At 51.3% G+C, this 15,783-nt stretch overlaps 1 protein-coding gene across 1 annotated transcript in view; it reads right to left on the bottom strand.

The window, feature by feature from the left end:
- The window catches only part of LOC144485971 (junctional adhesion molecule-like), a 45,654-nt gene extending 40,338 nt beyond the window's left edge, over nt 1-5,316 (bottom strand). The window contains exon 1 of the mRNA XM_078204047.1: nt 5,228-5,316. Coding sequence (XP_078060173.1) covers nt 5,228-5,308 — 81 coding nt within the window. The 5' untranslated portion in view covers nt 5,309-5,316. The remainder of the gene's footprint in view (nt 1-5,227) is intronic.
- Between the last annotated feature and the right edge of the window lie 10,467 nt (nt 5,317-15,783).

Genomic DNA, 15,783 nt, shown 5'->3' on the forward strand with positions numbered 1-15,783 from the left:
TGGCGAAGGAGTGCTGCACTGTCAGAGGGTCAGTATTGAGGAATTGCTACATTGACAGAGGGTCAGCACAGAGGGAGCGCCGCACTGTCAGGGGGTCAGTCCTGAGGGAACGCCAGACTGTCAGTGGGTCAGAAGAGGGAGTGCTGCACTGTCAGAGGGTCAGTACTGAGGGAGTGCTGCACTGTCAGAGAGTCAGGACTGAGTGAGTGCCGTACTGTCAGTGGGTCAGTACTGAGGGAGTGCCGCACTGTCAGAGGGTCAGGACTGAGGGGGTGCCGCACAGTGGGAGGGTCGGTACTGAGGGAGTGCTGCACTGTCAGGGGGTCAGTACTGAGGGAGTGCCGCACTGTCAGAGGGTCAGTGCTGAGGGAGTGCTTTACTGTCAGAGGGTCAGTACTGAGGGAGTGCCGCACTGTTCGAGGGTCAGGACTGAGTGAGTGCTGCACCGTCAGAGGGTCAGTGCTGAGGGAGTGCCGCACTGTCAGAGGGTCAGTACTGAGGGAGTGCTGCACTGTCAGAGGGTCAGTACTGAGGGAGTGCCGCACTGTCAGAGGGACAGTGCTGAGGGAGTGCCGCACTGTCAGAGGGTCAGTACTGAGGGAGTGCCGCACTGTCAGAGGGACAGTACTGAGGGAGTACCGTAATGTCAGAGGGTCGGTACTGAGGGAGTGCTGCACTATCAGAGGGTCAGTACTGAGGGAGTGCCGCACTGTTAGAGGGTCAGTACTGAGGGAGAGCCGCACTGTTAGAGGATCAGTCCTGAGGGAGTGCCGCACTGTCAGAGGGTCAGTACTGAAGGAGTGCGGCACTGTGGGAGAGTCAGTACTGAGGGAATGTTGCACTGTTAGTGGGTCAGTACTGAGGGAGTACTGCACTGTCAGAGGGTCAGTATTGAGGGAGTGCTGTTCTGTGCGAGGATCAGAACTGAGGAAGTGCCGCACTGTCAGATGGTCAGTACAGAGGGAGTGATGCACTGTCAAAGGGTCAGCACTGAGGGAGTGCCGCACTGTTAGAGGGTCTTTATTGAGGGAGCACCGCTCTGCCAGAGGGTGTGCTGCACTGTCAGAGGGTCAGAGCTGAGGGAGTGCTGCACTGTCAGAGGGTCAGGACTGAGGGGATGCCGCACAGTCGGAGGGTCAGTACTGAGGGAGTGCCGCACCGTCAGAGGGTCAGAGCTGAGGGAGTGCTGCACTGTCAGATGGTCAGTACTGAGGGAGTGCTGCACTGTCAGAGGGTCAGGACTGAGTGAGTGCTGCACTGTGGGAGGGTCAGTACTGAGGGAGTGCCGCACTGTCAGAGGGTCAGAAATGAGGGAGTGCTGCACTGTCAGAGGGTCAGTACTGAGGGAGTGCCGCACTGTCAGAGGATCAGTCCAGAGGGAGTGCCCTACTGTCAGAGGGTCAGTACTCGGGTCTGCCCCATTTTCAGAGGGTCAGTACAGAGGGAGTGCCGCACTGTCAGAGAGTCAGTACTGAGGGAATGCTGCACTGTCAGAGGGTCAGCATTGAGGGAGTGCCGCACTGTCAGAGGGTCAGTACTGAGGCAGCTCCGCACTGTCAAAAGATCAGTACTTAGTGGGTACTGCACTGTCAGAGGGTCAGAGCTGAGGGAGTGCCGCACTGTGGGAAGGTCAGTGCTGAGGGAGTGCCGCACTGTCAGAGGGTCAGTACGGAGGGAGCACCGCACTGTCAGGGGGTCAGTACTGAGGGAGGGCTGCACTGTGGTAGGGTCAGTACTGAGGGAGGGCTGCACTGTGGGAGGGTCAGTGCTGAGGGAGTGCTGCACTGTCAGAGGGTCAGTATTGAGGGAGTGCTGTTCTGTGCGAGGGTTAGAACTGAGGAAGTGCCGCACTGTCAGACGGTCAGTACAGAGGGAGTGATGCACTGTCAAAGGGTCAGCACTGAGGGAGTGCCGCACTGTTAGAGGCTCTGTATTGAGGGAGCACCGCTCTGCCAGAGGGTGTGCTGCACTGTCAGAGGGTCAGAGCTGAGGGAGTGCTGCACTGTCAGAGGGTCAGGACTGAGGGGATGCCGCACAGTCAGAGGGTCAGAGCTGAGGGAGTGCTGCACTGTCAGATGGTCAGTACTGAGGGAGTGCTGCACTGTCAGAGGGTCAGGACTGAGTGAGTGCTGCACTGTGGGAGGGTCAGTACTGAGGGAGTGCCGCACTGTCAGAGGGTCAGAAATGAGGGAGTGCTGCACTGTCAGAGGGTCAGTACTGAGGGAGTGCCGCACTGTCAGAGGATCAGTCCAGAGGGAGTGCCCTACTGTCAGAGGGTCAGTACTCGGGTCTGCCGCATTTTCAGAGGGTCAGTACAGAGGGAGTGCCGCACTGTCAGAGAGTCAGTACTGAGGGAATGCTGCACTGTCAGAGGGTCAGCATTGAGGGAGTGCCGCACTGTCAGAGGGTCAGTACTGAGGCAGCGCCGCACTGTCAAAAGATCAGTACTTAGTGGGTACTGCACTGTCAGAGGGTCAGAGCTGAGGGAGTGCCGCACTGTGGGAAGGTCAGTGCTGAGGGAGTGCCGCACTGTCAGAGGGTCAGTACGGAGGGAGCACCGCACTGTCAGAGGGTCAGTACTGAGGGAGCGCCGCACTGTCAGGGGGTCAGTACTGAGGGAGGGCTGCACTGTGGTAGGGTCAGTACTGAGGGAGGGCTGCACTGTGGGAGGGTCAGTGCTGAGGGAGTGCTGCACTGTGGGAGGGTCAGTACTGACTGACTCTCCTGGTCTCTACTTTCTCTCCTTCCATGTCAGAAGTGAAGTTTCCCTGGAATGTGCACTTGGATCGAGACTGGAACAGTCTGGATATTGTGGAGAAAAGTGGAGGGGCTATTAACTTAGCAAGGGTTTCCCTTTAAAAAGGGTTTCCCTTTTTAGCAATGTGATATACAAGGAAACCTCGAACAAAATGTTTTAACTCATTTACAGGATGTGGTGTCACTGGCGAGTCCAGCATCTCTAATTGCCCCTTGAGAAGGTGGTGGGTGAACGCCTTCTTGAACCGCTGCAGTTATGAGGTGTAGCTACACACACTGTGCTGTTCGGGAAATTGGAAATCAGGAGATACTTGGCAACATGGGGAGCCGTGTGGATTTTTAAGGCTGGGGATTCTTAACAGTAAATTGCTGAGAATCGGAATCTGTTGTCGAGAAGTATGAGACAGAGTCTTATTCACCATTAAAATAGAACAGAGCATGACGGGGAAATGAACTGAACTGCCGCAAAAAGATGGCCCTGGTTCTTATTAACTGAAATGCAAATAAAGGAACCTGTTGGTATCCGGGATGTAAAAGACAGGCAGCTTGCTGAACTGGTTTGTTTCTGCTTTGAACAAAATGTAAATAGAATCGCCCTCCTGGCACAGGCGACAAGAGACAGATACTGATCTCACCCTCCAACCATCATGGCTCCTTTTCCATCCATTTCCCATTGCTCCCACCCCATTCCCCCCACCTCCCCCACCCTCTCACCTACTCACCCCACCCTTACCCTCTCCCCCACTCTCCCTCGTCCCAACATTGCTGCATTCTGTACCCTCCTGACCGTCCCTGCAGCTCCTTTCCATCCATTCCCCCGGATAAGGAGCTGAATGGAGGTGAAGGAAAGTTTCTCCCAGCCTGGATCCATTCTGGGATCTTCCTATCAGGTATAACATCAACTGGGATCGCAACAAAGGGAATGGCTGGGACTGTCAGTATCTCAGAGCCCGGGGGAACGAGGAGGATCTGGGGGAAACTTTCTTTGATCTTCACCAGGATTCAGCTCTTTATTGCCTGTCTTTCTCTAAACTGGTTCCATCTCGGCAAGGATCCCGAAATCAGTCCCATTCCCGGACTTGAGCACGAAAACCAAGACGGACATGTCTCTTGTAGCAGAGAGTCCATTTCAGAAAGTATTTCATTGACTCTGAAGCACTTTGAGAAATCTGGTGTTCCTGGAAATCGCAACATAAAACTGAGGAACAGAAATGTGTTTGAATGAAAGATCAGCACTGCAATATTAACTGACTTTTCCTCTCGGCCTGACCTGCTGTGTGTTAGCTTTATTTTAGATTTCCATTATCCACAATATTTTCCTTTTCTGTTCAATGTTTAGCCTCAAACAATCACCAGAGTGTGTGTTACATTAACAACAGTCAGTCGCTGCTGATCACAGCTCCACTGGAACCTGTGCGGTTCCCCCTCCAACAATCGCTGTTTCTCAGGAGCTGTTCCCGGCTGGACCTGAAACTCCCAGTGATCCGGGATCACACTGGACCCTCACAGTAAACACTGCGTCCTTTAACTGTCTCAATTCCCACTCCAAGAAAAAATATCTACACGTGTCTTGAGAGAGGCTCAGATTTCCTTTGCTGGATTTTTTTCTGTTGTGAAATGTTTGGATGAAGCTCAGTATTAACTCCGGGAATATCAGGCCAGCTCTGTCAGAATGGGAAAGGAAAGCAAAGATTTCCCCCACCCACCTCCCACCCACAGCTCAGCAACAAAAAAACCCGACAAATTGAACAAACTCTTTCTGGGTGTCACTGGCTAGACCAGCATTTATTGCCCATCTCTAATTGCCCCTTGAGAAAGTGGTGGTGAGCTGCCTTCATGAACCACTGCACTTTATGTGGTGTAGGTACACCTACAGTGCTGTTAGGGAAGTGGGGAATCATAGAATACTTAGCAACATGGGGAGCCGGTGGGGTGTAAGGGATGGGAAGTTTTAACAGTAAATGGCTGATAATCACAATTTAATATTGAGAAGTATGAGACGGAGAGTCATGTTCATAATAAAACAGAGAATAAAGCAATTAAATTGTGGGAGGGAATTGAATCAGCCTCAGCCAGATGGCCAATAAGTCGTTAAATAATGGATAAGCAAAAAAAAAAGCAAATACAGGATATAAAACCAGGCAGCTGCTCAACAGGTGCAACAGGACATTTCAGCATTGAACCCAATTTCAGCCGAGTTGTCTTCCAGACACAGACAGATACTCATCTCACCCTCCCCACCCTGATCCCCCCACCCTCACAGGGGAAAGACCCCCACACTGATCCCCCCGCCCTCACAGGGGAAAGACCCCCACACTGATCCCCCCACCCTCACAGGGGAAAGAGACCCACACTGATCCCCCCACCCTCACAGGGGAAAGACCCCCACACTGATCCCCCCACCCTCACAGGGGAAAGAGACCCACACAGATCCCCCCCTTTCCCCCCGGCTCTGAGACACTGACAGTACCTGCAGCTCATTTCCATCCATTCCGCACACAGGGACCAGCTCGGAGACTCCACACTGAGAGCAGGAGGGACACAAACACATTTACTGTCACGCTGAGCAGGAAATGGGGCGGGACCTGCTGCGGTTCCATTCACACAGAGAGGCGGTGCTGACCATCCCCGCTCTCCCCTCCCTCTCCCCGGGTGTGGGCTGGACAGTTTCCCGGGAGCCGGCACTCGGATTGTTGTTTCACTCCAATCCCTTCAGCGGAAAAGCAGCTTTTAACCCGGCTTTTCCTGACAGAGGCTGGGACATTATTCCTCTCTCCCCCCTGTGTGTCTCTCTCTCTGGAAGGACTGGTGCTTCTCTCCAGGTGCATCTGCGGTTCTCTCCCTGTCTCCCCGACTCAGAGCTGATCCCTGTGTGGGGGGAATGGATGGAAAGGAGCTGCAGCTACTGTCAGTGTCTCAGAGCCGGGGGGAAAGGGGGGGGATCTGGGGGAAACTTTCCTTCATCCTCACCCCCATTCAGCTCTTTATTCAAAATAAACTCTGGGGGATGGTGGGAATCTGAAATGCTGCAATTTCTCAGCAGCCCAGAGAGAGAATCTGTGGAGAGAGAAATAGAGTTAATGTTTAAACCAGCCCCGTCCCCGACCCACAACTCAATGTAGGAATCGTTTCAGTCACCAACCCTCACCACAAGTAAAAACAGCTACAGTTTCTATGATTCACAACTGCCCTTTCCATTTTCAAACAGATAGAGTGAAACCAGGACAACTCACCCAGAAACCGCACCCACAGCATCAGATCTCAAGCCCCTCAGCCCCACAAACTCATTTCAGAATCGAAACACAACATCACAGACACCCTGGCCACGATTCCCCTAAAAACGCTGAATTGGTGTGAAAACTGTTGTAAATCCTGACTGTTTTCTCAGTTCAGCTTCTCACCCGAATCTCTGCACTCTGTGCACTGCAGAGGTCCCAATGGTGAATATAATTAAACGCTGGGCGCTGTGGGTGGGGCCGATTCAGCCAAACAGCCTGAAATCGGTGGGATGATCGGGAATCCGCGCATGCGCACATCGCTGGGAGATCGCGGAAAAGACCCCCCAGCATCCAGATCACTGCCATCCCCCCCCCACAGACATCGCTGTCCCCCCCCCCCCACCACCCCCCACAGACATCGCTGCCTCATCGCTGCCCCCACAACCCCCCCCCACCACCCCCCACAGACATCGCTGCCTCATCGCTGCCCCCACAACCCCCCCCCACCACCCCCCCACAGACATCGCTGCCTCATCGCTGCCCCCACAACCCCCCCCCACCACCCCCCACAGACATCGCTGCTCCACCCCCCACAGACATCGCTGCCTCATCGCTGCCCCGCCCCCAACAGACATCGCTGCCCCCACAACCCCCCCCCCACCACCCCCCACGGACATCGCTGGCCCCCACAACCCCCCCCCCCACCCCCCACGGACATCGCTGGCCTCATCGCTGGCCCCCACAACCCCCCCACACAGAGACATCGCTAGTCTCATCACTGCCCCCCGCCCCCCTTCCCCCCACACACAGACATTGCTGCCCGCTCACCTCATGCCCCCACGGATCCGGATACTGCGGGTATCCAATCCCTCCATTCCTTGAACAAACTGTCCTCACTGCTGCCCTGCAGAAACTAGCGCTGACATGCACAACCCCAGCTCGTGATCATTCCCTCTCTTGAATGGGAGCCTTGAGAACTGCACCCCCCCCCCCCCCCCCGCACCCTGGACACAGCAGCTAATCGATTAGGAGCCCTGGGTATTGCACCCCCCTGGACACAGCAGCCAATCAGCACCGTGAGGGATGCATGACATTCACTGAGGGGTACATGGCACCTATGACCAACTCAGAACCACATAACAGTGCGAATTATGCCGGGCGCAAGTGTACAGGTGGAGGGGGCAGACCTCCCGACTAAGGAGCTGGGCCCATTCCCCGATGACATGTGGTTCTGAGTTGGTCATAGGTACCATGTTTGGACCTGGCATCCGACCAAAAGGGGGGAATGAAGTCAGGAATGGGTTAATAAACTTCAAAACTCAAAGTGTCAAAGTGACCTCTGTGATATTTAGAGCTTGTATGAGAAGTGCTGTAGAATTCATTGTTTTGGTTAGAATTCATTGTTTCTTACATTCGGACCAGATAAGGGAAAACCGTTGCCTCCTGAATGTATATCAGATTAACTTGTTTGTGCAAAACCTGTAATATTGTTTCAAGGCAATGATGAACGATCGCAGCCTTGGAGATTGCTCATAGAGCGGGAATCTGTATACCAAGGGGTATAAAACTCTGTTCTTACTTGTGTTCGAAGAGAAGGCTGGGGGTCCACTGTTAGGAACCTCGCTTCTCCCACAATTGTGAAAATAGAGCTGCACTTTGATCCACTAATAGTGTCAGAGGTTTTTACCTAAACAGTATGTAAAGTCACGCTAATCAGTGGCCTGCCGGTTTTCTGCACGTCCTCGGCGGCACCATTTTTCTCCGGCTGGGAGATGAGCGTGGGTCGTAAAAGCTGGCGGGGAACCTGCGAAATGGCCAACACGCATCTCCCGGCCCGGCCCGCCAGAAAAGCTGTGGGTCGTGATTGGAGAATTGAGGCCCCTGTCTCAATACACACACTCAGCTATACAGTACTGACCCTCTGGCAGTGCAGCACTCCCTCAGCACTGACCCTCTGACAGTGCGGCACTCCCTCACTACTGACCCTCTGACAGTGCGGCACTCCCTCAGTACTGACCCTCTGATAGTGCAGCACTCCCTCAGCACTGACCCTCTGACAGTGCGGCACTCCCTCAGTACTGACCCTCTGACAGTGCAGCACTCCCTCAGTACTGACCCTCTGACAGTGCAGCACTCCCTCAGTACTGACCCTCTGATAGTGCAGCACTCCCTCAGTACTGACCCTCTGACAGTGCGTCACTCCCTCAGTACTGACCCTCTGACAGTGCGGCACTCCCTCAGTACTGACCCTCTGATAGTGCAGCACTCCCTCAGTACTGACCCTCTGACAGTGCGTCACTCCCTCAGTACTGACCCTCTGACAGTGCGGCACTCCCTCAGTACTGACCCTCTGACAGTGCGGCACTCCCTCAGTACTGACCCTCTGACAGTGTGGCACTCACTCAGTACTGACCCTCTGACAGTGCGGAGCTCCCTCAGCACTGACCCTCTGACAGTGCAGCACTCCCTCAGTACTGACCTTCTGACAGTGCAGCACTCCCTCAGTACTGAACCTCTGACAGTGCAGCACTCCCTCAGCACTGACCCTCTGACAGTGTGGCACTCCCTCAGTACTGACCCTCTGACAGTGCAGCACTCCCTCAGTACTGACCCTCTGACAGTGCGGCACTCCCTCAGTACTGACCCTCTGACAGTGCGGCACTCCCTCAGTACTGACCCTCTGACAGTGCGGCACTCCCTCAGTACTGACCCTCTGACAGTGCAGCACTCCCTCAGCACTGGCCCTCTGGCAGTGCAGCACTCCCTCAGTACTGGCCCTCTGACAGTGCAGCACTCCCTCAGCACTGACCCTCTGACAGTGCAGCACTCCCTCAGTACTGGCCCTCTGACAGTGCAGCACTCCCTCAGCACTGACCCTCTGACAGTGCAGCACTCCCTCAGCACTGACCCTCTGACAGTGCAGCACTCCCTCAGTACTGGCCCTCTGACAGTGCAGCACTCCCTCAGTACTGGCCCTCTGACAGTGCAGCGCTCCCTCAGCACTGACCCTCTGACAGTGCAGCACTCCCTCAGTACTGACCCTCTGACAGTGCGGCACTCCCTCAGCACCGACCCTCTGACAGCGCGGCGCTTCCTCAGTTGTTGCTTTTTCAATATCTGAGACACATTGACCATCCTTGTTGATGTGGCTTTTTAACCGGACACAGTTTCCCCGCTTTATTATAATTGCTGCTTGTTCCCTCTTTCCCGGTGAGCAGAGGTGGGAATTCCAGTCTCTGAAAACTAGGTTGACATCCAGCAGGGAACTGATGCCCGATGGGAGCGGAGAGTGAACCCACCCTGCGTGGTATCTAGCCGGACCCTCCTGGTCGGGTGTTGTTAGTCAGGCTCTGGACCTGTCCAGATAAAAAGAGTCTTCCTTATGGAGCACAATCTACTGGATGTAAAAGCAGTGGAAGGAATGAGCTTCATCTTTACAATGATATGTTCATTCTCGAGATGTGGGTGCCTCTGGCAAGGCTGATATTTATTGTCCGTCCGAGATGTCCCTTGAGAAGGTGGTGATGGGGCTTCTTCTTCAACGGTTTCAGTCCCGTGTGGTGAAGGTGCTCCCACGGTGCCGTTAGGGAGGGAGCTCCAGGATTTTAACCCAGTGACGATTAAGGATATATCTCCAAGTCGGGACGGTGTGTGAGTATTATGGGATGTGGGATATTGAAACCGGCTCCAGCAGTAAACAATGAGTGGGCTGGTTTGGAGAAACTGGAGGGAAAATGGCCTGTGAAGGGGCAGGTGGAGTGAGCTCCGATGGACAGACTCCATCTAGGTCTGATGGTCGTCACGGTAACGAATCACTGACGGAGGATGAATGCATGGGTGGCAGGGTAAACACCTGCCAGTTGCAAACTGATCATTTCCATCAACCTTTAAAGGTCATTGAAGTGGGGAAAACATGGAGAGGGGTACACAACATGGCTGCCTGGCCCATAAACGGTCACCTGGGAAAAGAGACATTAAACAGGCACTGACTTTTAGTGCAGACAGTTATTTAAAGTTAAAACATGCAGGGAACAAATGCTGCAGGAAACCAGGGCTTGAGGCACTTTTAGATATCTTCCAGCTGAAAGATTTGTCCTCGACCGAGTGTTGCAGACTGGCACATTCCAAGGTCCAGGACTACGTGCTCAGGGACGCGCTCAAGCTTGGGGCAGCCGCCACAAAGGCGCAATGGGGAAAGGCCACCGTGTAAAGCGTCTCAACCGAGGCAGACCGAGGGCCCGGTAACTGCAGAATACCCTCGGCCTGCGTAACTGTGTGCCAATCTGCAAAATAACGGCACACAGTAAACTCTGATGTATGTATATAGTTTTAAGGAATGAAATGTAATGAATGTAATGTCATGTAAATAAGCATCGTATTGTACTGTAACAATGATTCTTTTTTGCACTGTTTGTAATTTTTGGATCTGTCGTTTTGCAATGGTTTATTTGAGAGTTTTTTTAATGAATAAAGTCTATTTTTGAAATGAAAAAAATGCTGTTTACTCAGTAAAACAGCTCCACTGTTTTCCGTTAACATGCAATCTAATCACAAGCCCCAGCTTTATCAGACACACATCCTTTTTACAGTTAAGATATAATCATTTCACTCGCCCCAGTTCTGACTATCGGTCGCACACACTCACCATTCTCATGAACTGAAACTCTGCAATATTTTCATTTCTGCTCAGTTTTAATTCTGGACTGGCTGTTCACTGGGGTATGTGATTGATACACTGGAGAATTGAGCCAATTGGAATTCTCCCAGTCGGTGCAAGGGGATCCTGAGCACTGGGCGATTTATTGATATGAAGAAACTAATGCAGTGGGGACATAGTTCCAAGCCAGGATGGCTCAGAGTGGAAATTGCGGGTGATGGGAGGTGCCTGCTGGTGTCTTTCTTGATGGTAGTGGTCACAGCTGATGAAGGAAGGTGCTGGTGAAGGAGCTTTGGCGAGTTGCGTGTGTGTGGTACACACTGTTTGGTTTCATAAATACCATCTTTACCTTGCTTGCCATAGCCATGTGACTCTGCCATGAGGTAAGCACTTTAGACAATAATCTCTCCCTCAAATGTCAACAAAATGAAGGAGATTGTCATCGACTTGAGGAAGTGCAGTGGAGAACATGCCCCTGTCTGCATCAATGGGAACAAAGTAGAAATGGTCAAGAGCTTCAAGTTTTTAGGTGTCCAGGTCACCAACAACCTGTCCTGGTCCCCCCATGCCGACACTATAGTTAAGAAAGCCCATCAACGCCTCTACTTTCTCAGAAGACAAAGTTAATTTGGTATGTCAGTTACGACTCTCTCCAACTTTTACAAATGCATCATAGAAAGCATTCTTTCTGGTTGTATCACAGCTTGGTATGGCTCCTGCTCTGCCCAAGACCGCAAGAAACGACAAAAGGCCATGAATGTAGCCCAGTCCATCACGCAAACCAGCCTCCCATCCATTGACTCTGTCTACACTTCCCGCTGCCTCGGCAAAGCAGCCAGCATAATTAAGGACCCCACACACCCCGGACATTCTCTCTTCCACCTTCTTCCGTCAGGAAAAAGATACAAAAGTCTGAAGTCAAGTACCAACCGACTCAAGAACAGCTTCTTCCCTGCTGCCATCAGACTTTTGAAATGGGGTAGCACAGTGGTTAGCACTGCTGCTTCACAGCTCCAGGGACCTGGGTTCGAATCCCGGCTCGGGTCGCTGTCTGTGTGGAGTTTGAACATTCTCCCTGTGTCTGCGTGGGTTTCCTCCGGGTGTTCCGGTTTCTTCCCACAGTCCAAAGATGTGCGGGCTAGGTTGATTGGCCATTCTAAATTGCCCCTTAGTGTCCCGGGGTGCATAGGTTAGAGGGATTAGTGGGTAAATATATGGGGATAGGGCCTGGGTGGGATTGTGGTCGGTGCAGACTCGATGGACCAAATGGCCTCTTTCTGCACTGTAGGATTCTATGATTCTACCTCGCATTAAGTTCATCGTCTTCTACACCCTAGCTATGACTGTAACACTACATTCTGCACCCTCCTTTCCTTCTCTGTGAACGGTATGCTTTGTATGTATAGCGTGCAAGGAGCAATACTTTTCACTGTATACTAATACATGTGACAATAATAAATCAAATCAAATCATCTCTGATCAGTTCAATGAAGCCTCTCACTAAGACAGATACTAATGAATAGTATCATAAATGAAAAATTGTGTCAGGAAGTGAAGAAAAATAGTTTTTTGAACCTTGGAAATGATGTAGAGAAGACACAGAACCCAGGGACACAGATTTTCACTCACAATGGCAGAACTATGAGATTGCAACAGGCTCAATTAACAAGCCTGAACCAGTAAGAATAGCCATACTTTTAACACTGCTTTTAACACTTGGTGAGGGACCACTGAAAAGTGCACACCACCCGAATTTGAGTGATGAGCAGAGAAAACAGACTGCAGAGATTTTGAAAACCTTAAAACCTTCGAGACAGACTAACTTAAACATGCAAGACCTCTCGGTGAGCGAAGGTTCAGTGAAAGATGAGAAACTGACCTCAGGAAAGCAACAGACCTTTGTTGAAATGTGGAAGTTGTGAAATATCAGCGAGGGCGCATGTATGGTGGAGCAAACCAGGAGATAAATTACGCTGAGAGACACTCCAAGCAGACCAATTGCAGAAAAAGGGCAGGATGCAAATACTGCAGAGCACAGCAGACACAGGAAAAGGATTAAAGCAGAATAATTTCACACAAGTGTTTGATGTGAAAGAAGCAAAATGAGCCGATTGAGTTGGCGGCTACTGGAGAGACATCAGCAGAAGAGTCTGATGAAGAAATATACACAATAAAACTGATTAGTTCAGTCAAGTCTAAAGGAGAAAAATGGTTTGTGGCTTTCGCAATGGCAGCCGCAAAGGGAGAGTATCAAATGTACAAGACATGTCAGATAGACACTGAGGCATCGTGTAACATAATGACCTTCACAAATCTGTGTGAAGTGGTTCAACATGGCCATATGAACATAAAGCCCTCAAAAGTAAGATTGTGGCGTTATGATGATGTGATACATATACCGAGAGGGCAAAAGTAATTTGGAAGGGGCATGGATCTCAGTGTGGGGTGATGCACAGCCAAATATAGAAGAAAACCTAAGTCAGTCTGGAAGGCAGTGCAAAGAGAGACACGTTAAGGCACAAGGGAATATTGCAAGGTTGGCTGGCATTTATTTTAATGCAACGACTCTTCTGGGTTAGGCAGATGAATTGAGGGTGTTGATTCACACATCGTTGTGATATTGTCATCACAGAGACATGGTTGAGGGGGGCGGGACTGACAGCTCAATTTTCTGGGGTATGGAGTCTTTGGGCAAGAAGGAGGGGTGTAAGAGAGGAGGTGGTGTTGATGAGTCAATTAGTGCCATGAGCAGGGGTGATATCTTATCAGGCTCCTCAGTTGAGGCCATATGGGTGGAACTTAAACTCAAAAAAGAGGGCAATCATGTTGTTGGCTGTGTGCTATAGGCCCCCAAACAGTCAGAGGGAGCGAGAAGAGGAGATGTGCAGACAAACCTAAGGGAAGTATAAAAATTATAGGGCAATAATAGTAGGAATTTCAACTCCCCTAATATTCACTGGGATAGGCAGAGTATGAAAGGCTTAAAGGGTTTGGAATTCTTAAAATGCATCCAAGAGAGTTTTGAGCCATCACGTAGATAGTCCTACAAGAGAGGGGGCAATATTTGATGACATTTTAGGAAATGAAGCTGGGCAGGTGCTAGAAGTGTCAATGGGGAGCATTTCGGTGATAGTGACCATAACTTGGTGAGATTGAAGGAAAAAGAGAAAGATGGACCGGAAATAAGGTTTCTGAACTGGTGGGGGAAAGTCGATTTTAATATGATGAGTCGAGATCTGGCAAAAGTGGACTGGGAGCAGCTATTTGTGGGAAGATCCACATCAGAGCAGTCAGAGTCTTTCAAAAAGGAAATAGGGAGAGAGTATAGGCCAACATGTTCCCATAAAGGTAAAGGGTGGAACCAAAAAGTCCAGAGAAGCTGCATGTCAAGGGATAGTCATGATGTGGAGATGCTGGCGTTGGACTGGGGTAAACACAGTAAGGAGTCTAACTCGGAGCACTCCTCGTCACAATGGATGTCTCGGCACTCCACACCAGCATCCCCCACGACGATGGCATTGCTACAACTGCCTCAGCACTCAACGCCGACAACTGCCAGTTTCTCATGCAATTTTACAACTCATCCATTTCATCCTGGACCACAATGTCTTCACCTTCAACAACCAGTTCTTCATCCAGACACACGGAACAGCCATGGGGACCAAATTTGCACCTCAATATGCCAACATCTTCTTGCACAGGTTCGAACTAGACTTCTTCACCACACAGGACCTTCAACCGATGCTATGCACTGGATACATCGATGACATTTTCTTCCTTTGGACTCATGGTGAACAATCACTGAAACAACTATGTGATGACATCAACAAGTTCCATCCCACCATCAGACTCACTATGGACTACTCTCCAGAATCAGTTGCATTCTTGGACACACACATCTCCATAAAGGACGGTCACCTCAGCACCTCACTGTACCGCAAGCCCACGGATAACCTCACGATGCTCCACTTCTCCAGCTTCCACCCTAAACACGTTAAAGAAGCCATCCCCTACGGACAAGCCCTCCGTATACACAGGATCTGCTCGGATGAAGAGGATCGCAACAGACACCTCCAGAGGCTGATAGGTGCCCTCATAAGAACAGGATATGGCGCTCGACTCATCGATCGACAGTTCCGACGCGCCACAGTGAAAAACCGCACCGACCTCCTCAGAAGACAAACACGGGACATGGTGGACAGAGTACCCTTCGTCGTCCAGTACTTCCCCGGAGCGGAGAAGCTACGACATCTCCTCCGGAGCCTTCAACATGTCATTGATGAAGACGAACATCTCGCCAAGGCCATCCCCACACCCCCACTTCTTGCCTTCAAACAACCGCACAACCTCAAACAGACCATTGTCCACAGCAAACTACCCAGCCTTCAGGAGAACAGTGACCACGACACCACACAACCCTGCCACAGCAACCTCTGCAAGACGTGCCGGATCATCGACATGGATGCCATCATCTCACGTGAGAACACCATCCACCAGGTACACGGTACATACTCTTGCAACTCGGCCAACGTTGTCCACCTGATACGCTGCAGGAAAGGATGTCCCGAGGCATGGTACATTGGGGAGACGATGCAGACGCAACGACAACAGATGAATGAACACCGCTCGACAATCATCAGGCAAGACTGTTCTCTTCCTGTTGGGGAACACTTCAGCGGTCACGGGCATTCGGCCTCTGATGTTCGGGTAAGCGTTCTCCAAGGCGGCCTTCACAACACACGACAGCGCAGAGTCGCTGAGCAGAGACTGATAGCCAGGTTCCGCACACAACCGGGATCTTGGGTTCATGTCACACTATCTGTCACCCCCACAACTTGCCTGGACTTGCAAAATCTCACTGGTTGTCCTGTCTGGAGACAATACACATCTCTTTAACCTGTGCTTAATGCTCTCTCCACTCACATTGTCTGTACCTTTAAGACTTGATTAGATGTAAAGACTCGCATTCCAATCATTCTTCATTCTTCTGTAAATTGAGTTTGTGTCTTTATATGCCCTGTTTGCTGTTTGCTTGCAGATCTCCCACTCACCTGACGAAGGAGCAGCGCTCCGAAAGCTAGTGGCGTTTGCTACCAAATAAACCTGTTGGACTTTAACCTGGTGTTGTTAGACTCCTTACTGTCAAGGGAT

Source organism: Mustelus asterias, unplaced genomic scaffold (genome assembly GCF_964213995.1).
Source record: "Mustelus asterias unplaced genomic scaffold, sMusAst1.hap1.1 HAP1_SCAFFOLD_257, whole genome shotgun sequence".
NCBI lineage: Eukaryota > Metazoa > Chordata > Chondrichthyes > Carcharhiniformes > Triakidae > Mustelus > Mustelus asterias.